Source organism: Raphanus sativus, chromosome 1, assembly GCF_000801105.2.
Source record: "Raphanus sativus cultivar WK10039 chromosome 1, ASM80110v3, whole genome shotgun sequence".
Lineage (NCBI taxonomy): Eukaryota > Viridiplantae > Streptophyta > Magnoliopsida > Brassicales > Brassicaceae > Raphanus > Raphanus sativus.
Window position 1 is genome coordinate 1,742,367 of NC_079511.1, and position 26,322 is coordinate 1,768,688.

At 36.4% G+C, this 26,322-nt stretch overlaps 4 protein-coding genes and 1 long non-coding RNA gene across 11 annotated transcripts; 3 read left to right on the plus strand and 2 right to left on the minus strand.

Annotated features, from left to right (window-relative positions):
* Window positions 1–441: 441 nt before the first annotated feature.
* LOC130494393 (autophagy-related protein 18g-like) lies at window positions 442–5,440 on the plus strand. 3 transcript variants are annotated; one of them, XM_057003521.1, is made up of 10 exons: window positions 442–585; window positions 669–1,065; window positions 1,328–1,783; window positions 2,023–2,460; window positions 2,700–2,945; window positions 3,031–3,864; window positions 3,938–4,095; window positions 4,276–4,403; window positions 4,521–5,025; window positions 5,127–5,440. In XM_057003521.1, exons 2-9 carry the CDS (start codon window positions 889–891, stop codon window positions 4,973–4,975), a joined length of 2,892 nt encoding a protein of 963 aa, XP_056859501.1. In that variant the 5' UTR covers window positions 442–585; window positions 669–888; the 3' UTR covers window positions 4,976–5,025; window positions 5,127–5,440. The 3 variants fall into 3 exon arrangements, with proteins under 3 accessions (XP_056859501.1, XP_056859505.1, XP_056859510.1); XM_057003525.1 differs by having other exon boundaries at window positions 447–585; window positions 665–1,065; XM_057003530.1 differs by having other exon boundaries at window positions 455–1,065; window positions 4,524–5,025.
* On the minus strand, window positions 5,410–6,993 carry LOC130508201 (omega-hydroxypalmitate O-feruloyl transferase-like). Its single transcript, XM_057003539.1, has one exon. The coding sequence runs from the start codon at window positions 6,869–6,871 to the stop codon at window positions 5,483–5,485; it is 1,389 nt and encodes a 462-aa protein (XP_056859519.1). The 5' UTR covers window positions 6,872–6,993; the 3' UTR covers window positions 5,410–5,482.
* A 2,339-nt stretch (window positions 6,994–9,332) lies between these two features.
* On the minus strand, window positions 9,333–11,134 carry LOC130508203 (1-aminocyclopropane-1-carboxylate oxidase homolog 4-like). Its single transcript, XM_057003541.1, has 3 exons — window positions 10,548–11,134; window positions 10,007–10,328; window positions 9,333–9,920 (listed from the first exon to the last, which is right to left on the minus strand). The coding sequence occupies exons 1-3, from the start codon at window positions 11,129–11,131 to the stop codon at window positions 9,669–9,671; spliced, it is 1,158 nt and encodes a 385-aa protein (XP_056859521.1). The 5' UTR covers window positions 11,132–11,134; the 3' UTR covers window positions 9,333–9,668.
* An 8,219-nt stretch (window positions 11,135–19,353) lies between these two features.
* Window positions 19,354–21,101, plus strand: LOC108853851 (histidine-containing phosphotransfer protein 5). 2 transcript variants are annotated; one of them, XM_057003552.1, is made up of 7 exons: window positions 19,354–19,484; window positions 19,681–19,776; window positions 19,975–20,087; window positions 20,192–20,263; window positions 20,389–20,460; window positions 20,579–20,651; window positions 20,734–21,101. In XM_057003552.1, the coding sequence occupies exons 2-7, from the start codon at window positions 19,711–19,713 to the stop codon at window positions 20,788–20,790; spliced, it is 453 nt and encodes a 150-aa protein (XP_056859532.1). In that variant the 5' UTR covers window positions 19,354–19,484; window positions 19,681–19,710; the 3' UTR covers window positions 20,791–21,101. The 2 variants fall into 2 exon arrangements, with proteins under 2 accessions (XP_056859532.1, XP_056859526.1); XM_057003546.1 differs by having other exon boundaries at window positions 19,355–19,484; window positions 19,957–20,087.
* Window positions 21,102–22,020: 919 nt separating this feature from the next.
* On the plus strand, window positions 22,021–24,968 carry LOC108853870 (uncharacterized). 4 transcript variants are annotated; one of them, XR_008942762.1, is made up of 10 exons: window positions 22,021–22,218; window positions 22,606–22,737; window positions 22,863–22,902; window positions 23,024–23,078; window positions 23,323–23,526; window positions 23,628–23,710; window positions 23,879–23,928; window positions 24,026–24,084; window positions 24,287–24,406; window positions 24,491–24,968. It is a non-coding gene; the product is annotated as an uncharacterized LOC108853870 (long non-coding RNA). The 4 variants fall into 4 exon arrangements; XR_008942764.1 differs by having other exon boundaries at window positions 23,024–23,111; window positions 24,287–24,968; XR_001949781.2 differs by having other exon boundaries at window positions 24,287–24,968.
* Window positions 24,969–26,322: the final 1,354 nt, after the last annotated feature.

Sequence of the window (26,322 nt, forward strand, 5' to 3'; positions counted from 1 at the left end):
AAATACCAAAATATTAGTGGAGATATGTGATAAAATAATATTTTAATGGTCGTGATGGTACTATGTTATGGTTACATAACTTATTTATTATCCATTTAATTTAGTGAACGAACGATGAATTAGGAAAAAATGATAAAGATGTGTTGTTAATCTTGTAAATTGCTATAAGAAGATTGTTTGTTTTGGATGATTTTAATTCTCATAAATTACATAAAGCTGTGGATGTCTTATTGATATTTGCCTATGTGGAGAGAGCAATAAAGTAGAGTGTAATTTGGGGATAGGTAAACCAGATTTGACCATTAAGGTTGAGATTAATAAATATATTTTCTAATGTAAATCATTCAAGAAATAATAATATTATAAAGTCTGCTAATTAAAAGACCAAATGAACCATGATGGTTATCCAAATAAATATTTTTTTAAAACAAAAATGATAACGCACAGTCTGTAAAAGAAAAGAAAAAGAAAAAAATGGCGGAAAAAACGACTTGGTGAAAATCGCTTTCTCGAAAGAAAATCAAAGGCTTAATATAAGAGAGAAGTAGACGAGAAGACAAATTTTCCAGAGAGAGAGAGAGAGAGGTCTGTTGATATTCTTTTGCTAAAGCTTTCGATTGAAGTCAAACACTACTTAAACGCTTTCCCCCATCGATATATATAGATAGAGAGAGATCGATCGGATTCAACCGTCGGATGTTATTTATACTCGTCGGTGGCTATCGGCGGAAGCCCTCCGTGGTGGTTGAGTCTGGTGTTTTGGTGGACGGTGATGACGACGGTGGCGGTGGATGATCGTGACAGCGATGTTCAGTTTTTTGCTTCTTCTTAAAATCTTATTTGTTGTTATTATTCGGTTGTGAGTTTGTTTGTTGGTTTTAGAGAAAGATGATGAAGAAAGGGAAAGGGAAGAATAGTAGTGGCTTGTTACCTTCTTCCTTTAAGATTATTTCTTCTTGCCTTAAAACCGTATCTGCCAACGCCACCAACGTTGCCTCCTCTGTTCGTTCCGCCGGTGCGTCAGTCGCCGCGTCAATCTCCGCTGCTGAAGATGATAAGGATCAGGTCTCTTCTTCTTCTTTTTTTTTTTTGTCTATTTTTGTTTGGATTCTTTTCCTGTTTAGTTAGTGAACTGTGGTGGTTGGTAGGTAGGTTTGACTCTTCTTCGCATATCCTAGACTGTGAGATGATACATACGAGGCTTAGTAACAATCTGTAACTGCTTCTCTTCTGATCTGATTTTGTCAGTTACGGTTGGTTATATTTGCTGAGTTATCTGTTTTTGTTCTTTATCTGCATCTCTCATGCTCTGTGCTTTCGTGAGCAGGTGACATGGGCTGGCTTTGGCATTCTTGAACTGAGTCAACATATCACCAGACACGTTCTCTTACTCGGTTATCAGAACGGCTTTCAAGTCTTTGATGTTGAGGATTCCTCTAACTTTAATGAACTGGTCTCTAAACGCGGTGGCGCAGTTTCGTTCTTACAGATGCAGCCATTACCTGCTAGGTCTGGTGGTGGTCATGAGGGTTTTGGGAACTCGCATCCGCTTTTGCTGGTTGTTGCTGGGGATGACACAGCTGGCACGGGTTCGGGTCAAAGTTTTTCCCATAATGGTTCATTAGCGAGAGATGGTAGAGCAGATGATGCCACCAGTTATCCCACCACTGTTCGTTTTTACTCCCTCAGGTCTCATAGTTATGTGTATGTCCTGAGATTTCGGTCATCTGTTTGTATGATTAGATGCAGCTCCCGAGTAGTAGCTGTTGGCCTTGCAACTCAAGTGAGTATCACTAAGCTTTAAAATGTTCTGATTCTTGTGAAAAAAGAATTCTTTAGTACCAATAGTATTTCCTCTTATTTGATTGGCATGGTGAGTGTTTGGTATTTGGTTTTGAGACAAATCAAACCTTGCTTGCATTGAACATAGCACCTATTTCAAGTCTAAAGTTATACATGAGTGTAACAGATTTATCTTTTTTTCCTCACACCCTACTGATGGTTTCTATTTGATCTATGCAGATATATTGCTTTGACGCACTCACTCTGGAAAACAAGTTCAGTGTTCTCACCTATCCTGTTCCTCAGCCAGTGAGACAAGGGACAACTAGGGTTAATGTTGGCTATGGTCCGATGGCTGTAGGTCCAAGGTGGCTTGCATATGCTTCCAACAGTGCCATAACCATGAAAACGGGTCGCCTAAGCCCACAGAGCTTTGTTTCTTCGCCCAGTGTCAGTCCAAGTAGAGCGACAGGTGGAAGTAGCGTGATGGCCCGTTATGCGATGGAGTCTAGCAAGCAGTTAGCCAATGGACTACTCAACTTGGGGGACATGGGATATAAAACATTGTCAAAATACTACCAAGAAATGCTCCCTGATGGATCTAGTTCTCCAGCGTCGCCAAATTCAATCTGGAAAGTTGGTGGGGTTACTGGATTGGATGCAGAGAATGCTGGAATGGTTAGTTTTATTCGGAATTTGAACATCGTGAGCAATTCTTAGGTTACACTGTTCGTTTCTACTAGGTTCGTCCAGCAGTCAGTACTACAAAGCTCAGAGTTTCCACATGGGGTTTTACTAGGGTTCCTGAATCAAAAATCTTAATCAATAGTCACTTGCTTCAAGCTTTGTTCCCTTGCTTAGTGTTTTGGATTAGTTTATTGCCAGATTGTGACACATTTTGAATGTTCGTTTAACAGGTTGCTGTCAAAGATCTTGTTTCCGGAGCTGTAGTATCACAGTTCAAGGCTCATACTAGTCCTATCTCAGCCCTTTGTTTTGATCCTAGTGGAACCCTATTGGTTACTGCTTCAGTGTGTGGGAACAATATCAATGTCTTTCAGATCATGCCATCTCGTTCGCATAGTGCACCTGGTGACCTAAGCTATGAGTGCGACACTTCTCATGTGCATCTCTTCAAGCTACATAGAGGGATCACGTCGGCTGTAAGTATACCTTTAAGTTGACATATGTCCTTTCCTTTTAATATGCGGTTTTCTTGATTGGAAAATTTTGTTCCCGTTTTAACAGATTGTCCAGGACATTTGCTTTAGCCGTCACAGTCAGTGGGTGGCTATTATTTCATCCAAGGGTACTTGCCATATTTTCGTTTTAAACCCGTCTGGCAGCGATGCTGGGTTGCTACCTTTAAATTGTGAGGGTGAAGAACCTGCCCGACATTCAGCTTCAACTTTTCCATGGTGGAATACTCAAACTTTGGCAATTAATCAGCATTCTTCACCACCACCAGCTGTAGTAGCCCTTTCTGTGGTTAGCAGAATAAAATATAGCAGTTTTGGGTGGCTTAACACAGTAAGTAATGCTGCCACTGCTGCAACTGGAAAAGTTTTTGTACCATCGGGTGCCGTGGCTGCTGTTTTTCATAAGTCTGTTACTCATGACCTTCAACAGAACTCGCGGACTAACTCATTGGAGCATATCTTAGTCTATACTCCATCAGGCCATGTAGTGCAGCATGAACTTCTGCCATCTGTTTGCACAGGATCACCTGAAAGTGCTTCTAGAGTACAAAGAGCATCCCCTGCTCAAGTTCAGGAGGATGACTTGAGGGTCAAAGTTGAGCCTATCCAGTGGTGGGATGTATGTAGAAGGTCTGACTGGCTGGAAACAGAGGAACGACTTCCCAAAAGTATCACTGAAAAGCAGTACGATTTGGATACAGAGTCGAGTAACTTACCAATCCATGAGGATGCATGTCTTTCCGTTGACATCAATGGCAAATTTGGTGAAGATAGGTACTTGAAAACTAGTTCTGAAAAGCCCCCTGAAAGATCTCATTGCTATCTTTCTAACTTTGAGGCAAAGGTTACCTCAGGGGTATTACCAGTGTGGCAAAATTCGAAGGTACTTTTGTCAAAATTTCGTTCTATCTTGCTTATAGCTGTACTTGTCTCTTGAACTTTTCTTTTTTTTTTAGATTTCTTTTCACGTGATGGACTCTCCAAAAGATAATAGTTCAACTGGTGGAGAGTCTGAGATAGAAAACGTCACAGCCCATGAACTTGAAATAAAACAGAAAAAACTCCTGCCAGTTTTTGATCATTTCCACAGCACCAAAGCAACGTCGGAGGAGAGGTAATCCCAAAAGCTGGACAATTATTTGATGCCTTCTTGTACTATGCATTTCTTAGACGAAAGTTTCTAGGTGGATAAGAATTCTCACATGCTTTACTCACACATCCTATGTATTCTATTTGCCGAGTTTACTCTTATATGTTCCCTGATGCATATGCTTTGAATCATTGAACGTCATAGGTTTTCCATGAAATGTTATCACGCATCGGCAGTGGGATCTTATCAAGCTAATGGGAAGATATGCCAAGATATAATCAACTGTCACTCGAAGCCAGGATCAGTAGAGTCTGCTGAAAGTTCTGAAGAGAGTAAGTCAAATATTCCTTTCCCTTGTTATCATTTATGAGTTTGTTCATCACCTTATAAGTCAATAGCGTCGATATCCTTTAAAGCTATGTGAAAGTAACCATTTGGTTTAATTGTAGTAGGTTCATCTAAACGGATGGATAATTTCCATGATTCGGATCACATGAACAACTCAGTCAAGTCTTCTTTAACCCTTTACCCAACAACAAATGGGTTCTACAAGGAAATAGAGAAGGAGAACACAAATGGGTTTGTTGAGAAACCTGTAACAGGCGAACTCTATATGCAAGAAGAGACCCGGATGGCGAAGCACATCACAAATGGCTTCACCACACAACCTGTTCAGACCGATATCACTCTCAATGAACAGATTCTCTCTACAGGAAAATCTCCTGTGAACTTTGGTTTTGCTTTGCTTGAAGAACATTGTAAAGCAGTAGCAGATCCGAAAGAAGAGCACCTGAAGAAGTCAGATGAAGGTGCTAATGGTAATCATCATCTTAACAGCAACAACACAGAGAAGCTACAAGGAGACGAGATGGTATGTGGTATGGTCTCCTTTGTAGGCGATTAAATCTCATGGAACCACACTCAAAGCCTCGGGTCTATGTATAAATCTCTATGGTGAATCCTCTTTCTCAACCTTTATGCTATTTATTGTCAAAAATATAGTTGAGGAGAAACTAACCTCTTTGCTATCATCTTCCTATTTTTTTTCTGAACAGGTAAATAGTTATCAGAACTCCCGAAGGCGTTCTGGAGTTTGTAAATGTATAAAGATGATCAACACTTTGGCCTTGAACTAATTTTTGTACAGTTGGATCCATGTAAGATCATCAACACCTTGGCCTTGAACTTCACCAAATCGTCCTTTTATTTGTTTGTGGCTTTCTCGTGCTGTATTAAATGATTCGTGGTGATTTCTTCTGTGACTTGTTTCTCGAGTATTTACAGTTGTCGGAATAAAATCATCTGCTATTACTGCAAGAACTGAATACTAAAATCATGTGATAATATATATCTGAATGATGTTTTATTATTGGCGTCTTTTTTTTATTTGTTGCATCATTGCATTTATAAGTCATTTTAAAGATAAAAGCCGAGTGAAATCATGAACAGCAGAAGGAGGCAAGCATAGGCAAACCACCATGCTTTGATCACCACCAGACTCGACTCCTCCTTGAGGTAACAATACACAAACCTGTGGTGTAGGTCTCAAGTCTATCGGTCCTGCATAAACCGGTTTACCCCATCCAAAATCCGCAGTCTCGTACATTTCGAACCGGGTCCATTGCGTTATCATCAGCTTCCCTCCAAACTCTAACCGCTTTGGCCGTTTCACCTCCATGTAGTCCACCATAGAACGCAAGTAATCCTCTGTAACCCTGACCCTTGCCTCTTGAACCAACCTCGTTGTCTTGGAAAGAGAATCGTTCATTACATTGCTGACACTGCTCGTAGCGCAAGCCAAACACACCACGTTACCGTAGAACCCTTTTCTCAGTTTGAGAGCTTGGAGTCTTGTTCTTACGTTGACCGAAAACGTGAGCCTGAGATTGTATTCCAGTGGCTTCACATCAAGTGCTTTGACCCATGATTTCCATATATGTGCAGCCATTGCATCGAACGAGCTGCAAACTAAGGTCGAGTCTTGTCCTTGAGCAATGCTTTTAACCCGACACTGAAACTCCTTGTTTATTCTGTAACATTTCTGCAATGGCTTCGTTTCCCACAGAGAGTTCGTCAGATTCGATTTTTCTTCAACGGCAAGGTACTCATGATGTGTGTACTTCACCACTGGAGGGTTCCTTGGTTTGAAAACTTCTCTATCCCAAACCGGCTCAGGATCCGCAATCAGTCTCCCGTTTTTAGCTGTAGCAGCCCAGGAGCCAAGAAACTGCATAGCTCCAAAACCATCGCAGATGCAATGGCAGAGTCTAATCCCAAGGCTAAACCCACCACAGGTGAAAAACGTTACTTGAGCTATAAGCAACGGCATTTCGAGTATTTTGTAAGCTTCTTCTTCTGGATACTGAAAGATTAGCGGTAGCCAAGCAGGATTTGGCACTGTGAGATCTCCAAGATTATCTAAGGCCATTGAAGAACTCGCTGAGACCATCAACGCACCTTGCTCTGCGCCAAAAAAAACTTCTAGTTTCCCATTTTCCACTTCCCTTAACCTACCGGAGAGTGGATAATACGGAACTAAAACCTCACCAAGCGCATCTTGAAGCCGTTTGAGTACCAAAGATTCTCTGTTTTTGGTTTGGTCATTGCTTGATCGATAGAAATAAACGGAGGGAGTGAGGACACGCGCTCCGACCGTATCATCAAGGTTTGATAGGTAGAGACTATGGTGAGGAGATTGATCTGCAGGTGTTGGACTTGATGGATGTACAAGAAACTTGTTCTTGATGGTTACAGGGATATGGAGATGAGAGAACTCAAGTTCTTGGATGCAAGAATCCATTTTTTGATAAATTAAGCGCAATGGTTTTGATTTTACACCAATAGGTTACCCCATGAGGAGGAAGAAGGGGAGAATTTGTAGAGAGAACTCAATCAGCTAAACCGGTTTTAGGGTTTAGGTGAGAGATAGGTTGCAGGTGTTGTTCTTGCATATTCATTTGTTGTATCATCCAACAAGCATGAGATATGAAGAAACAAGTTGTGCATGATTATTATGTTGTCGTACAAAGGACATAGTGTCACGACAAATAATGAATAGAGAGACAAACCATGAGTTTGTCAAAGAAGATACTGATTCACAACATGGTGTAACGCAGGAGCAGTAATTGTTTTTGACCTGAAGATGTCTGCGAACTTGTTGATGGTTAAGTCCTTGTAGAGACAGAAGCTCTTTGATGAAACCGTTAGATTATGCTGAGGCCGAGGCAGGTAGTTAAACCGGTTTTCACCTTAGGCGCTTTAGGTGATCGTGAGAGATAGGTTGTTATCTTGCATATAAATTGGTTTATGCATTTCTCGAATCATCCCAAACAAGCATGGTGAAACGAAGATGGCCGTATGTGTATTGGGCAACATAAGATGTGCATGATATATTCTAGGGTTGGGAAATTTTTTTCCATTTATAACAATGTAAGAGACATATAATATTATGGTTTGGTGTTTGATGAGGCCATGCCGTCCAACGGTCTAAGGCTTGTGAGGCATTTGCTTCTAGTCACAAAATACATCTCAAATTACATTTTTCATAGAATATAATGGTTAGTTAGGGTTAATCAGTTTTGACTTTGAATCAACCTATTATTATGCGATGTTCTTTCTACTGACAAATTACATTTTTCATAGAATATAATGGCTAGTTAGGGTTAATCAGTTTTGACTTTGAATCAACCTATTATTATGCGATGTTCTTTCTACTGACAAACTTGCTTGCTAAATATGATTTTGGTCTACCCAAACTATGATTTTAACCATGTTTAATATTTCTAAACAATTTATAATGTAGTGTTATATATACTTATACTAGGTGTTTTCCTGCACCATGTGCAGTGAAAAATTTTTAAATACTTTTTAACAGATAAATATAAATTATATTTAATTTTTTTATTAATATTATAATTTTATTTTTCTTATCAATATTTTAATATAAATTTGATTTAACTGAAAATTAAAATTAAGATAAAAAAATTTTGTTTATTTTGAATTATATTTAAGAATGGGCATGTATATATTTAAAATTATAATCTTAGGTAGATTTTCTATCTATTTATTTTAATTAAATATAATAAATAAATATGTAAAATTAAAAAATATCTATAAAATCTGTAGATGTATATAAGAAACTAATGAGTTTACGACTTAATTTGATTTTATAATTTAATTTTTATAATTTTCTAAAATATGTATATATTTTTGAAATATTTTTAATTTAAATTATATTTCAAAACTTGAAATGCCATAATTGAATATATTTATTTTAATGATGATTTATGAGTTATTACCATATTTTAAAAAAGTCCAAAAATATAAATCAACAATAAATGTAATATGAGTTATTACCATATTTTAAAAAATTTACCAAAAATATAAATTAACATTAAATATAATTTTCCATGTCATATTAATCTATAAGACATATCATCAATTTTAGTACTCATGTCATATTATTTTGTGAAAATGATTGTAGAGAATACATGTGACAAAATCACTTCTCAAATATAGTCTATAGGATGCAAAATTTCATAATTGTCAAAAACTAAAATTAAAAAATATTTATAAAATCTGTAGATATGTATAAGAAACTAATGATTTTACTATGTAATTTGATTTTATGTTTTAATTTTATAATTTTCTAAAAATATGTATATATTTTTGAAATATTTTTAATTTAAATGATATTTGAAATCTGAAATGTCATAATTAAATATATTTATTTTAATGATGATTTATGAATTATTACCATATTTAAAAAAGTCCAAAAATATAAATCGACAATAAATGTAACATATGAGTTATTACCATATTTTAAAAAATTTACCAAAAATATAAATTAACATTAAATATAATTGTCCATGTCATATTAATCTATAAGACATGTCATCAATTTTAGTAGCCATGTCATATTATTTTTGTGAGAATGATTGTAGAGAAGACATGTGGCAAAATCACTTCTCAAATATAGTCTAGGAGATTTTATCATCTTGTATTTATATAAAAGGCCAAATGTTCTGAAATGTGTTGTAGGCCACTCAAAACTTAGGGACGGCACTGGATAATGTTATACTATAAATATAAGTGTACATTAATATTGTATTACACAATGGCGTGAAGATGAAATTTTAGTTTTTACAGTGCACCTTATGTTAGAAGAAATTGTTTCTTCTTGAACAAAAGTTTTACTTGTGAGATATAAAGACTACAGATTACGTTTGTGATCTCTGTTTCTAGAAAGTTAAAACAGAGTATTACTGAAACTTATTATATTATTATTAAAGCAACATACATAAACTTATTTAGGTTTGACAATACTTGGCTAAACAGTGTGACTTTTGGAATAAGAGACACAATTCTCCAATCTAAAGTCACGACTCTTACACACAACTTTTGATACAACATGATAACTTACTTAATAACTAAAGAACTCAATTACAAAATAACACCTTATTCGAAGATTTTCAGATATCTTTCAAACACAGTTCGAGAGAAGAAGAGGAAGTAGTTATTGCGGCAGATATTTTAAGAGGAACTAAGAAGACCAAACATAACATAGAGTTGGAGAGATTATAGCAATGATTGATGTTTCAGATCCTGAGCTGGTGTAACCTAGGAATGGTGATCTCATTTGAACTGAAGATCTCTGAGATCTCGGTCATGGAACAGTCTCTATACTTGCGAGGGTTATCTTCTGAGAGGAGCTCTTTGATGGGTCCATATACACGAGGATTCACCTTCTTGAACGTGGTGAAGAAATATGGCACTGAAACCCTCGGTACAGAAGCAGTATGCGCTAGCACCCTATGCTCCGCGCTTATGAACATGTCATTGGTTATGAACTGCACACAACAACAACAAAAGAGCTTCATATATATTTTATGTTTAAAACCGTTAATTACAAGCCACAGCAGTTTATGATCTTAACCTGTAGAAGATCTCCAATGTTAACGACAAAACATCCAGGGACAGGAGGAACATCAAACCAGGCATCGTCATGGAGAACTTGAAGCCCTCCTATATTGTCTTGAAGAAGAACAGTGAGAAAAGAAAAATCACTGTGCTTGCTTAAGCCTAAAGTAAGGTCAGGCTGAGGGCAAGGTGGATAATATTGGCCCAACATCATCTGAGACTTGACGCAATCCAAATCCTTGAAATAATTAGTGTCTAATCCCAAAGCCTCTGATAGAAGCTCAAAGATCAATTCACCTAAACTCGTCATTTCCTTTGAGTACTCCAATATAACCTCCCTGCATGCCACATCAAATGTTTTCCATGCTTAGTTAGCATCACCTTTAGTTTTCATTCCTAGCTATTGTAACTAAGCAATAGCTATTTAGTATTCACTAACACATCTAAATCATTTGTAAATCCAATAAAACTATAATATCCATGCATGATTAATTAATCAAACTGTCACGTAACAACGGACAGACCGTGTTAAAAACCAGACACTAGTGAAACCTTACCCCAAAACGGCGGGCAGATCCTCAGGTCGGGGACGATCCGGGGCTGTGTAACAAATAGTTGTGTCTCTCCAACTGGCGGAATCAGAGGTGAAGAGATCGACGTTGGTGTAGTAAAGAAAGTTCCGAGTGTGATCACGTGTGTAGTACTGTCTCTTAACTGATGGATCTTGCGCGTGAAACCGACGAAGCCCTTCAAGCATCCTCTCCTGCAAATCCTTCGAGAACCCGTGATTGGTCACTCGGAAGAAACCCCATTTCGCAGACGCATCTCTGATCTGCTCCACCACATTCCGCCGCGTCATCAAATCTTGATCCTTGTAGTGCAGGCTCACTCCTTTCAGATCAATGGTCGGGAAGAGGTTCGCATCCTGAGAAGCTCGTGCTGCTTTCAGGCTTTCTAAAATACTCGGAGGTGCACGGAACATGGCTGGGAGCTCTTTGATTCCTGCATCCGCCAGGGCTTTTACGCCCATTTTCTTATCGTCGAAAACTTTTCTTTCATTCGAACCATCCATTTCGACCCCACTAACGACGTTGCTGGACATTGTTTCTTTAAAAGCTTTTCTAATGCTATGCTCTTGCATCTCAGAACACTCTATATATATACTTGTCTTACTTCCTATAATAATACAAAATAAGACATGACCAACAAAATGGATTAACAATAAAGATTTAAACGAGTAATAAACGACTTTTCGTCTCAGTAAAAAAAAAGTTCTAAAAGACACTCGGCTAGACAAATATATATATAATATATATTTTGATATTAAATATAAAAATAAAATTAATATACATATATTACATTTAGAAAGCTGAATATAAAATTTACTTCAAATAGTATTAATGCATAAAAGTATGATTTACCTTAGTGTCAGTTTCTCCAACGAATTATCTCAGTACCTACTATCCTTAATTTTTTTTTTTTTTTGAAACTGACCTACTTTCCTTAATTGTAAGGTTATTTCGAGGTGGCACAACTGAAATTTAAATTTTTTGACTGATTTATGTTATATATCTCTTATTCATATTTGAAGGGTATTTTGAAATGTTTTTTTTTCGAGGTGGCTGTATCTCTTATTCATATTTGAAGGGTATATCTCTTCTACAATAAATAAATCAAATACCCTTCAAATATGTTTTTCTTTTACAAAAAAAACATATTTGAAGGGTATTTTGATTTATTTATTGTAGATTTTCATCCACCTAACTGTAATACCAATTGTTTAGTTTATTTGAATTCATGTCCGGTTTTTTTTATTGCCTAACTAATACAAGTCCACACAGTTTTAAATTATCAAAATTAAAAATTTGTTTAAATGTATAAAAAATGATAAATTTATAAATGTAAAAACTATTTTGCAAGCAGTTAAACTAATAGCTACAGCTACATAAATACATAAAATAAAATACATAGCAATTAATATAAAAATAACATTAATAAATATTAATATTGTATTTTTTTAATACTAATGTTTACGATTCATCTAAGTGTTCGTGTAAGACGTAGAATGTCCATCTAAAATCTATTATCTTTTTGTTTTTAGTTTATTTTTGTAAGTTCTAATAAAATACTAATAAAACTATTAATATTTTATCTGTAAAAATATTCTAGATAGTATCTCATAAGTAATGATGCTCTTAGATTTTGACCTCAACTTTTAAAACGAGGAGATAACTTTTAAATAGAAACTTTTTATTAAATCAGTTAATTAACATTTACTTAAACATTTGAAGTTTGAAATGTTTAATTGGAAGTTTTTGTATCTGATGTCTCATATTAATTTCGAGTTTTATAAAAAAAGTAACTCAATGTCTTTTTCAATATTTGATTTTAAAAGAAAATAAATAGTAGGTAATATAAATATAAAGTAGGGCTTATTGCAAAAGTGACTCAAAACTTGAATTCAAACAGAAAACTAACCTTTTCTTTTGACTCATTTTTTTTTTTGAGTTTTTAACCCCACATCTGCATTTTATTTACGAAAATGCCATTAACCCTTTTTTTTTGTTTTTCGAAAATGGCTTCTTTACTGTCTCAACCTCATTTTCTTCAAGTATTTACAATATTGCCACTGCCATGAATAGTGGGAACAACCTTGTACGAACTGTTTGGAGCTTTTAATGCCCTTTAATGCACGTAAATCTCTTTACACTCTCTCTGTTTCAATTGTTATGAACTAAAAACAACATTTCTTTCACTTTCTCTCCATATTCATCCAAAAAACTGAAGCTTTTGATTCAAAATATGGTCGATGGTTGACAGAGCCATATTTCTTTCGTTTTGACTTACGGTTGCTTTCGTTTGAGGTTCTGGGTGGTTGGAGAAGACCCTGTGTGCAAACGAAGTCATCTCACCTAGTTTAAGGTACGAATTTGAATTTTTTTCAAAATCTGTTCGCGTAGAAGACTTACAAGTAAGTCATCTGTATGTAGAAGACTTACTGATGAGTCTTCTGGTCAAACGGACGACTTAACCTAAGTCGTCCAGCTTTGTTTGTTGAAAAAAACAGTCCAGACGACTTATATATAAGTCGTCTACGAGAAACAGGCTAGTTTTGCATTTGACCGAATAGTGTCAGATCTTTGACTATTTCTGGACGACTTATAATTCAGTCGTCTCTCGGAAAGTTAAAATTTCAATATTTTATTAAACTAGACGACTTACGTGTAAGTCGTCTTAGGTTAGTTTTGTAGTTGAAAAATAAAACTTCATAATTTAACTTTTACCAGACGACATAATATAAAGTCGTCCCGTCAGAAGACTTAATTTAAAGTCGTCCGGGGAAAGCAAAGTCGTCCAGAATTTTTCCCAATTAAATCGTCCAAACCTTGCTTATCCCGGACGACCTTAAATTAAGTCGTCTAGCTGGACGACTTTTAGTTAAGTCGTCTGGAGAAAGTTAAATTTCAAGTTTTATTTTTCAATTACAAAACTAACCTAGGACGACTTACGTGTAAGTCGTCTAGTTTGAATAAAATATTAAAATTTTTACTTTCCAGAGACGACTGAATTATAAGTCGTCCAGAAATAGTCAAAGATCTGACACGATTCGGTCAAATGCAAAACTAGCCCGTTTTTCGTAGACGACTTATATATAAGTCGTCTGAAATTTTTTTTTTAACAAACAAAGCCGGACGACTTAGAATTAAGTCGTCCTTTTTAATTTTCAATTGCAAAAGTGACCTCTTTAGACGACTTACCTTTAAGTCTTCTGGACGACTTAAATCTAAGTCGTCTGCGATAATGTTTATTGAACTTCTTCATTTTCTCTATGTTTACTAATGTGTTTTATTTTGAATATTTGCAGATGATTTTTAAGTTACATGCAGTGTATGGAGAATGGTTGTTGAGAGATTTCCGTTGGAATTTTGTGGTTGATGATCTCAAAGGAGCAAGATTGTTTTTATTGAATGAAGATTCAACACATGCTGAACTTGTTGCAATGGCTCAAGAAGATTATAACCTGGACATGAGATCAGTGACTGTGGAGATTAGCTACTCATTACCAGCAGAAATGATGATGACTCCAGGCAGTCCTCTCATTCATGTTACAAGTGATAGACAAGTTCGAAACTTGCTCGAGATACTCAAAACGCATAGAGTATGTCTTTGTGTATCAAGCCGCAGCAAGGTGGAAACTGTTTCAGAGAAAAGAGAAGAAGCTGGTGAATGGAAAGAAGATGTTGGTGATAATGATGAAGCTGGTGAATGGGAAGAAGATGTTGGTGATAATGATGAGGCTGATGAATGTTTTGAAGATGTTGGTGATAATGAGTCTGTTGAAGATGAAAATCAAGATGGGGAGGAGGAAAATGGGGAGGAGGAAAATGGGGAGGAGGATGCTGATAACACTATTGTTGGTGAAACGGATCAGAATGGTGGGGATTACAGTCTTTATGGAAAGGTTCTAGATGAGGACGAGGAAGATGATGATAATATTTGTTTTGAAGAAATTGAAAAGACATATGCTAAGACAAATGCTATTGAAGGAGGAATCGGCGGCGCTAGGGTTAGAAGAAGCTGCGGCGACAACGGTGAGAATGAAGTGAGATAGATAGCCGACGTTGAGAACGATGGTTGTTCGGAAATAGTGGGAATTCAAATCGCCTTTGATATCGCCGGTGAGAGAGAACTGTTAGGGTTTCTGTTCGCGGAAAATGAAAAAAAAAAAAAATCACCTTATATATTGGGTAAATAATCCGGTTAGCTTTAAAAGTACATTGGTAAACTTTAAGGTTTGGTCCGGTTTAGACGACTTATTCTGGCTGATAATGTACATCAGACGACCTAATATTTAGTCGTCTGGGAACAGAAGACTAAATATTAAGTCGTCCAATACCCTAAAATGAACCCCTAAACTAAATGACTAAATTAACTTACTAACCACGTTATAAAATCAAATTATACTTCAATTGTGTTTACTATACACAGAAATGAACACGCCTAGGTAATTTTAAAAAATTTCAAAAACGGTTTTAATGCTTTCCAAAATCTAACCCTAAGAACACATACAATACTACAACATATGTTGATGAAACATAAACTAAAGAATATCATGACTCACTACTTTCACTCATCTGGGCTGAAAACAATTGAAATTTGTTATATATTAATTATATCTCTTAAGACATATGTTAATTACATAATTCCAATTTTTTCACTTATCAAAATATTTTTTACAAAATTTTTAAATTATGTTTAAGAATAACTGTCCAGACGACTTAAATTAAAGTCGTCTGGACGACTTATTTTCAAGTCGTCTGTTTACAGACGACTTGCGAGGGATAGAAACGTAAAAAAAAATCCGTTTTTTGTTTGTTCACAAGGAGATAGTTGTAATTTCAATAGCCTTTTAGGTTACTTTTGCCTTTGACCCAAGTTGGGGTACTCTTTTGGGTTTGACTCCAAGTTTTGAGTCATAATTGGTAATTCTCCCTATAAAGTAATGAGTTGAAAATAAAACACTTCCATTTTTCTTTGCCAATACAAAATATGAATAGTTATTATATTAACTGGAATTATATTTATCTAAAATAATTATTATATATATATATATATATATATATATATATATATATATGTTTTGAGAACTACCTGTATAGCCGACACGTATATATGTACGAAGAAACAAGCAAAAACGTTTAAGCAATGTTCTCACTGATAGTTAGGTGAGTTTTTATTTTTGGTGTACATAGTTAGGTGAGTTTAGTCACGAGACCAGGAACATTATTATTTATATAGATATTTACAAAATATGTGTGTTAAGGGTATATAGTTAGGTAGGTAGGTGAGTTTAGGCACGAGTTCATTGGCGATGGAACAGGCTCTATACTTGGGAGGGTTATCTTCTGAAAGGAGTTCTTGATGGGTCCATATTATATACACGAGGATTCGCCTTCTTGAACGTGGTGAAGAAACATGGCGTCACATATAGCTTTTAACGTACATGTGACGCCAATCGAAGCAAGACCAACCATATGGGTTTTCAGAATTTCTTTATATAAGCGTTCATGTGAAAAGATATATATACGAAGTTTGCAGCAAATCTATTCTTAAAATTGAGATTAGATAAGTCTAAAGACACTGAGAAGCCATTTGAGTATGCACTTCAAGAGATTCTTCCCGTCAACAAAGAAGTTGAGTATAACCAACGTGGATTGGGCTAGTGGTACTTATAAAATAACCCAATACGGTTTCTGCTTCTGAGTCGTTGGCCACCTTGCCGCCTAAATGGTGTTTGTCCCCGGATGCAAGGCCACCTAAGAATTAGGTCTGGTTCATAAACTGACATGAGTTTAACTCTTTTCTTTTTCAAAAAAAAAAATACAGAGAAGTTGAGTTTAGAGAAGATATGAAGAAAACGAAGATAAAGAAGATATCTTTTTAAATATGTTAAGATTTAGTTTTAGTGTTTCAATACATTTATCTTTATCCTTTTTAGTTTTCTTTTGATGAGTTATTTAGTATATTTATCTGAATGTAAGATCAAACCAACTTTCGAGCATGCTCCAACGAGTTTGTGGCTTCACATTTCATCGAAACGGTCTCGGTGAATTTCGACAAACGATTCCGATAAAATTTCCGGAGATATATCTTGTCGGAGATTTCCGACACAGTTTTTTTTTTTTGCTAAATTGTAAATGTCATTACTATGAACGATGGTTTTGGTTACAAGAAGCTTGCAGCCATAGCCTGCTTTGACAGCCATTTTGATTTTTAGAGGCCGCAAAAAGTTTTAAAAAACCTCTAAAAACCTAAGGATTAAGTTCAAGCTTCCAAACAATGGAAAACATGAAGTTAATAAAACAATTAGGACAAGAAAACAACAATGTAACCTCCCTAAACCAATGCCTTCTTACTTAAACGGAAGATCCAGTAAGCAAGAGTATAACTTGACAGGATGTCCAGTCGAAGATTCACCGAAGTGGCTCCAGCAGGCTTCAACGGCAGTGGCTGGCAAACACCCCGGCGCACCACTGGAGGAGGACGTCAACCGAACAAAACCCTTAGTTATCTCGACAAAATACAGTGATGCAATCCCGAGTCAACGCCGCAAGAAATGAAGCCCGAGTCACGGTCAAGCGTAGGCGGTCTAAGCTGGCTCCCTCCGGCCACGCGACACATAAGATACGGCAGAGACATCGATGTTACATTAGAGAAGTTGTCAGAGCAAAGGAACACGGGACATGAAGCACGGAAGGAGCAAAGAAACTCCTTGAAAACAGACGGAACTAACTGGTAATAAAAAGGTTACGGCTTGAAGCAAGTGACGTCGTGACTCCAGGTTGTCCTCAAGACCTAGTGAACTAACATCAGGAGCAGAAGAAGAACCAAAAGATTACCGTAGAACCGTCATGGTTGTTGTTTCTCGAACTAAGGAACAGAGGTCCTCAATGGTACACCTCGCTACCACCGTTCACTCATATTGAGAGGAGAAGCTCTACGAAACCTTTGAGTAAACCGCTAGAGGAAGCTGACTGGAACAGGACAACGACGCAGGAATGGAGACGGCAGCGACGCATCAGTTATTCCGGCATGTCCAGGATCTAAATCTGACCCAGATCTAGCGCAATCAGCGTCTAACGAAAGACCCAAGGCTCCCAATGATAACTCAGACTCGTCAAGCCTCGCTAGAGTTCCAGAGGAACCAGACACGTCCCTGGTTTCCGACTATCCGGATGATGAAATCAACAGATCCAGAAGACAAAGCAAAGAGGAAAAACGAGGGGAGTAGAATCAAAGGGATGAGATGGAGATGGACACCACGGGAGATTTAGTGGGCCTTCTCGCAACGCTTGAAGGCGTCGGAGAGGCAAGACGACGGTGACGATCTGAAAACAAAGAGAGATTAGGTTTGAGAGAAAAAATAGTTAGCCTTCCGACACAGTTCCGACATCAATTCATTTCCTAGACCTGAACTCCAACTAATTGAGTCTTCTCGGAAAACCATCGGTTCGAGCTTGTTCCTATTACTTAGCGATAAAGATGGCTGTCGGTATGGGATGCTTTTTCTTGTAGTGTCATTTCACCTAAACTCATCACTTCCTTGGAGTACTCCAACATAACCTCCCTGCCACATCAAATTTGCTTAGCATCATCTTTAATCCTGATTCCTAGCTATTGTCATATGCAAGTCTTTTTAACTCTGTATCTTTAATCTTTATACATTTTTTTATTATTCACTAACACTTCGATGTTATTTTTTGGTGAATAAGACCACAATTTCTGTTAGACTAAATAGGTAATTCAAATCCCGCATCGGACACTAAAATCTAATACTATATAAGTAACGTCAAGCTTTTCTAGGAAAAATCTTCTAAAACACAAGTACGTTAGGATTTAGGTTTTAAAAATGACATACTAAAGTTACAAAAAAAATGACATACAAAGTGACAGACATATCTATGATAAACCGTTTGGCTTAAGCATCTGGTATGTCATAACTATTAAGCCCAATGTTATAAAGAAAAAACTATAGTCCTTGATTAATCAAAATGTCACGTAACATTAATGGACAGAACATTTCGGACCGTTTTGAAAACCAAACAGTAGTGAAAACTTACCCGAAGACGTCGGGCAAGTCCTGAGATGGAGGAGGATCCGGAGCCGTATAACATATAACGGTGTCTCTCCAGCAGCGTCCGCAAATCTTGTTTCTTGTAGTGTACGCTACCTCCCTTCAGATCAATTGTGGGGATATTCACCTGCTGTGTAGCTCGTGATGCTTTCAGGCTTGCTAAAATAGAAGGAGGTGCACGGAACGATGGGAGGAATCTCAGTGATTCCTGAATCCGCCAGGCCTTTCGCGCCGATTTTCATCTCGTCGAAAGCTTTTCTTTCTTTGTTTGTTTGAAATTTTCCTAAAATGCTATGCGCATCTCAAATTACCAATACACTTGTGTCTTTCGTATAATTAATACAAAAATAAGTTATGACCAAAAATACATACATGTCTTAATAAGAAAAAAACAAGTTGACTTAATATAAATTTTTTTAATCAATAAAGTATCAAACACAAAATTTCGCTGATAAAAAGTATGAGGAATGATTATCCATAATGGAGGAGGGACTATTTTTTATTTACTTAAATAATTTACGTGGACTGATTATTAATTAGCAAACACGAAAAGAAATTAATAGATTAGGAGGAGGGATAGACTAAATATATATGCAGTCACCTGACATACAAAATTATAATGGTGCCAGTGCCACCGTCAAGTTGCAGCATTTCCCTAATCTCACGTATCAGTCGAGTTAATCACTAGTGGTAGTAAATAAATAAATGAATAAAATAATAAAGTTAAAAGTTATCTATCTGGTCTGGTCAGTTAATTAAAGCAAAAATCTAGTGCAAGTAAAGAAATAGTCAACGGAAGGTAGTAATAAGCTTTTGAGGCTCCGATCAGATTTGTCTTGTCTCTCAGCAAATCCCAAAGGTATGTCCTTGTTCTTTCGCTTCTTGAGAGTTGATCTGTCTCGCAGGCCAGAATCTCTGATTCAGATCGATCTGAGTTTTCTTTTGGACTCCATTGCCCATTCTTGTTTCTCTCTGGCTTCTACACATTTGTGTTGTGTTTTCTAGTTGGTTTATTCTGACGATGATGATGATGGTATAAGTGTGTATTTGAATAGAGCTCCACCACGTCTCGGGTTGAGCGAGCCATGAACACCGTTGTTGCTCAGTTGCAGAGACAGTTTCAAGACTACCTCGTTTCTCTTTATCAACAGGTTGGATTTACATTTGAGTGAGCTCCTCTTTGGTTGATTGTTTTAGTCTGATTAGACTTGGGGATATATAAATAGTTTCAGGGTTATATATAAGCTTTTAAGGTAGGTATTACTCTATGCATATTAAATTTGAAGGCTTTTGAAAAAAAAAAAGAATATTATCTTCTTCTTTTTTTAAAGGGATTTCTGGATAATCAGTTCACTGAGTTGAGAAAGTTGCAAGATGAAGGCACTCCTGATTTTGTAGCTGAGGTTGTCTCTCTCTTCTTTGACGACTGTTCCAAGCTTATTAATACCATGTCTAGATCTCTGTAAGTATGTCTACAACTTTTTCCTCTTATAACCCTACTTCATTTTTGTTAGGTGTTTTCGTTTGGATTAATTTGATGACCTTGAGCATTTTAAATGAGTTTAGGGAGCGACCAGAAAATGTGGATTTCAAACAGGTAGATTCAGGGGTGCATCAACTCAAGGGTAGTAGCTCAAGGTATATTCATATATCATGTGTTTCTAGGAACGAACCTTAAATTTCCTCATTATAATTTATAATGTATTCTTAAGAAACCCAAAGTACACTGATTTGATGGCTCGGTCTCTGGCCTTTTTACATAGTGTTGGTGCAAGGAGGGTAAAAAATGTGTGTATATCTTTCAAGGAATGTTGTGATGTTCAGAACCGTGAAGGGTGAGTTCTGTTTTGCCACTTCTTCTCCAGTGTATAGTTTAGATTGTTGATGCAAAAAATATTGTTGGATCTGTCTATAATTCCTGAAACCTAACGCAGAAATTGTGATATCGTATAGGTGTTTAAGGTGTCTACAGCAGGTGGATTATGAATATAAGATGCTAAAGACCAAACTTCAGGATCTCTTCAATGTGAGTTCTAAACTTTTCATAAACCTACTTGTTCTGCTCTCTTACCGTTTTTAATGCAATGTTTTATGTACTGTCGTTGCAGCTAGAGCAACGGATCCTCCAAGCTGGAGGTATGATTCCTCAGGTTAATATAAGTTAAGACTGATCGATGGTCTTCTTGATTTTGCTGAAGGTCCAAAGGCTTATATACATGATCAAACCGACACTCCTCGGTAGTATTTATTTTTGTTGCTGTAATGTTCTATATTTGATTGGTGAAGTTCATCAAGCATTTCCCAAGTTACACTACTCTTCGCCCAGACATCCACTCTTGTCTAGACGCTTGATTGAGCTATAACCGTAAAAGTCAAGTATAAGCTTATAACTAGACATGTCCATATGTTTCTAGCTAGTAGTGAAGATTTGGTTTATGTGTGTATTAATCAACAATAATTGAATACTGCCCCATCTCTTCTGTGCACATTATAAGTTATTGTTATAGGCTTATAGGACATGATTGTGAAAATTGATTGAGAATATATTGGTCATGTTTTGTTAGGTATGTATTAAATATATTATCCTAACCTCGAACTAGGAATTAATGACAAACGCTAAATGCAAAACAATCATAGAATGTTTTATAGGTGGAATCAAAATTTGGAGCCATGTTTTTAATGGTAATCACTCGATTAAGATTTTTTTGGGGGTAGAAAATAGAGTATGTGAAGTGAAAGAGACTTGGGAAAATAAATTGGAGGCATGGAGGGAGTATGAAATTGTAGATGCTTTTTTCATTGCCATCATTTTATCTTATCAGCTTCTCATCCATCTTCATCATCTTATATTTATTATGTTTGCCAACAAAGGTTTCTCGTTCATTTTAAAGATTCTTTATTAGGACCTAAAGAGAACCAAACCGGTTTGAAAGTCAGATCACACCTTATTTCGGTTACACTTATCGCCGTGTTTGGTGAGTGGATTCGACCACAAACCAAACAAACACAGAGTCCCAAAACGAGCGTGTTAAATGTCTCGTGGTGGGCTAGACGTAAACTTTTTGTTTTTGTTCATTGTGATTGGAACTTATTGCTTTGGCTTTCTTGCAAAGCCAGATATTTTTCTCATAATTCCAATTTTTGTCCACTACCTTAGCCTCTTAGAATCTATATATATAAAGTAGACTTGCCTATCACCTCATGCGTCCACGTCAGCAAAGAGGCTGGGGCGTTTTTGGACACCTGTCACTTTACTAAACCGGCGCGCGTCTGAATTGATTTCGGTTTATCTTACGTTTGGGCTATTATTACAATTTATGATTGGGCCTTTGAAAACATTATGACAAGCCCATACTATTAGGTTTCTTCGTCACGCTTGCGACAACGACCAAATTTCCAGAACTAAAACGCCAATCTCTCCAGTAACGTCTCAACCTTTCGTTAATCCGTTCTTTAACTCCGAGCTTTTTGCATGATTAGCCCCACTTCTCCCACTGAGAAGCATTCAATCGACCTCATCACATTCCAGAGTAACCGACTGAAGCAACGAGTACAAATACACCATCTTCCAGCGATGAACAGCACAACTCACCGTAACGTCTCCCTTCTCCTCTGTTTCTTGGAATCTAGGAATGCTTTGGAAAGTTCATGGGAATCGATATAGTTCTGGTAGATAAGAAGTTAAATCAGTTCCTGGGAAACGTTTGTTTCTTAAAATTATTGGAGTTTTGCTTCCAACATTATATTCTTTCTCTTATTCATCAAGAAGTCACTGAATCTTTTGTTACTTTCTCTTATTGTAATAGATAACTGTGTTTATAAAGGATGCAGTCATTGTTTTTTTTTGTTTTTTTTGTTTTGCTAAATAGGATGCAGTCATTGTTATATCCATTCTTTTATTTGTGTCTCTCAATGTTCTGTTCTGGTATTTTCCTATCTTTCTTAATAGATTACTGTGTTTATAATGTTTTTTAATGCAGTCTACGATGATCCACAGATCAATTAGCGTCCACCGCGTTGGAAACTTTCCAAAGCCTCCTCAGAGAGGGATGTAGTTATGAGCTGAGTTCATTTTATGTGACAAAAAGCAATCAGTACTCTCAGAGAGGAAGGTAGTTTACTGTTATATCCACTCTTTGATTTGTGTCTCTCAATTTCTGTTCTGGTATTTTTCGTATCTTTCTTAGTACTCACTTGGCATAAAGTTATGGATGAATTTCTAATGTTTTCTTTACAGCCAAATAATCATGGCAAGCTCAAGCCCGGCACTTACGAGGGTACTATGTTTCTTGGTGTTTGCTTATATTGGTTCTTTTTATTCATGATCAATTGTGGTTTCAACTTTCAAATATAGATGAGTGTTGCCTAAAGTTTTTGTTTTGCACTTCTGTTGTGCAGATTAGTTAGACAGACTTAGCTGGAGCTATTTTTGCTTCCCTCCTTCAGTCAATAGGTGGGTACATGTCTGTGAACATGTTTATTAAAGGTTTGTACGCATATTTGACTTTGATATCTTTGGGATCGGTACGTCTGCTAGAAATTACTGACTTTCTCTTCATGTTTTTGACGAAACCATCTTTCTTCTACATAATTGATTGGGCAAGTAAAATGTAGAATAGTGCAGAAAGAATAGGAAAATATGAATAATATTTTAGTGATCGTAAATCCTCTTTTTTTAATCTCTATTTGCTTTCCAGCTTATGATCGAGAGATTAAAGCCGGTGCATGTCTAAGGATTACCAAGCGCAGGGGTTTGGAGTATTGCTAAACTCCAGTGGAACATGCATAGTACATGGTGGTTTCACCTTGAAGTATTCGCTCTTATCTCTCAGTTTCCTTAGCCAGTTAGTACAAATGACTATCATCGTGGTCATAGACATATGTAGTGAAGCTAAGCCAACGTAAGTGTGATCAATAAAAAGCAGATCTTTTTTTTCCTGCCTCTTTGTTATCATGTTTGTCATTAACTGGTTGATTTTACTGCTGATCACATCTGTTTTAGGCTCTACGTGTATTGGGTAGAAGATGCCGCGGCGGAGATAGAGCTTACCGGGTCTGGAATAAAATTCCCGAGAAAAACTATTTGTAATGGTTCAACTTGAAGTTCTGTTGTACTCATGCTTATGATTTACGTTTTTATAGATATTTTTCGAACTAATTGTTTATCACCTGATTGGTAAATTGCTTCTAAATAAAATGAATTGCCTTCTGAGTACTGTCTATTTTGTATTGTTTTATGGTTTTTGGATTTAGAGGACAAGCTTTGGAAGAACTCAGATGCTGCACGCGATGTCTTACTCCGGGTATGTACAACACATCACTATGTACAATTTTCTTTGAAAATGTTATTGTGATGTGGCTGTGATTTCTCTCTTTTTGATCTTTTATGCAAAATAATAGTGGGAGATTGCTGGCTACCCTGAAGTTGCAGTCACAGTTGGAAGCTCCGAACCCTTAAAGTATGATCTCTCTCTCCTCTCTTGAAGATTAAACAATAGAAATCTTTAGTTCCTTGACATGCGACAAAGTCAAACTGTTGTTATGACTTATCTCTCTTCTATGGCCACGTTAAAGTAGCTGGTGTTTCAAAGTATGAACAGTGATCTCAATAATTACTTTTTTCATTTCTGTAATTGTCTTTTTTTTCCCTCTTCATCACAGGTATCTTGCAAAAATCTCTATCTATGGAAACAACAACCCGGCTGTTTTGTGCTACTTAGTGATGCAGGTCATGAGTTGACTGGAAAGCATGCCATGGAATTAGTTGACAACTACTTTCAGGTTAGTTGGCTTCAGATTTTACTTGGACCTAGAGTTATTTATACTCGCTTTTTTAAAACAATGGTAGTCTAATGAAAACATTAGTGCGGACAATGAGATGCCTGCTCCCCAAGCTTTAATCTACACCATTGGTCAAACACATACGTTCATGGTCAGAGTATCTGAGTACAACTTGACAGGGAAGACTAAGTCTATAACTGTTACAAAGGTGCTTTCTTCATCGGTTCTGCCACCTATAGCAGCCCCAGTTGAGAGTGATGTGTGTGCATCTTCGAAAGGTTGTGGAGACCTTGCTGATGAGGGAAATGAAAGCACCAGTAACACCCACGTATCACAGAAAGCTAATCGTGCTGCTGGATAATAGAGCTTTCGACTCATCCCAGTGCTAGCATGCGTTGGAGTGTTACTCTTTTGTTTTTTTTTTAAGTTTGTGCTTCGACTAAGTTTTTCTTTATTTGGTTTTCAACCATCGTTGTTGCTATGGCTTAATATTTGAACACAGTTTACTTATTTGTTAGCCTTTATTTTTTTTTAAGAGCAAAGATTTCGAGGTTCCTAAGCACTTGGTATTTCGTATACTGATGACAACTAAACAATCTTGAATATTTAGTGGGAAATAAACTTCTTGCGACTCAGACAGATTGTTTAGACTGTTGCATTGTTAATTTTTAACTGCCTCAAACCAACTGTAGGCATAGATCCAACCGAAACTAACTCAAGAAAAACATACAATTGTTCTTTCACATGTTCCTGATTGTTTCTAAAAACCACCATCGGACAAGCCGTCAAAGCTCTCCTACATAGGAACAATACTCCAATCAACTGCATAAATGTAAGAACTTTTAAATCAGACCCAAATATTTCATAACTTAACCCATAACACTAACTTACTATTTGATTGGTTCTAAGGTTTGTAATCTCGACCGGAATGGATAAACCATCTCCTACACACCCTCGATACTACCCGCTCCTTATTTCACTGATTCACATGTTAATGTTGGGGGTAAGCTGGTTAGACTTGATAGGTCTGGGAAAACTATATTTACTTTTATTGCTGATGCGATATTGTCATCAAAGAGGTTTTAGAAAAAGAAGGAAAAATTGGTTTATATTTAAATCAGAGATACAAACGTGTATGCCTACATCTTTTTTTATTTTTGTGTAAGTACATATGCTTTCTATATCATCTCTCTGTGGTGATGATTTGCAGTGCGATATGCTATATATTTTTTGTGTTCATGGCATCTTTATTATACTCCAAATTGCAAAAAAACAAAAAAAAACTTATATGCAGCTTTCTTTTTTGTGTAAGTACATATGCTTTATAACAACATTCATACAGCAAACATCAGTGTATGTATCCCCTCTTATACTAAAACGATAAGGAGCTTATAAACTCTGAATGATTCAACAAATTTTGTAACTAACACAACAAAATTAATTCCAAAATATAAAGTGCACACAAACATTATTTTAGTCAATTTTCCCCTTTGTCATATACTCATATTCTTAATAGATTATATGGTTTCACCCAAAATGAGTCCAACTTTCGAGTGTGAGTATATTCATTTTCGAATTCATGAAAGCTCAGAGAGAGCTACTGGTTTTCCAAAATAGTTATGAAGACAGTTCTATATCGAAGAAGATCATGTGCAAATATGGGTAGAATATTTTTTAAAAAGTACTTCATAAAATATTTTATTAAAAATTATATTCCCGCCCGTAGGGCGGGCCAACCACTAGTGAGTATATAATAAAACAGTTTTAGACCCAAAAAATGCATGGTTGGTATACATTATTGACTAGCTAGCCTTGGGAAATAGTTATTTCAAAGGTTCACAACTATGAATTAATTACATTCAGAATGTATTCTTTACATCCATGAATATATATGCACCATCAAACCTAGAGATAAA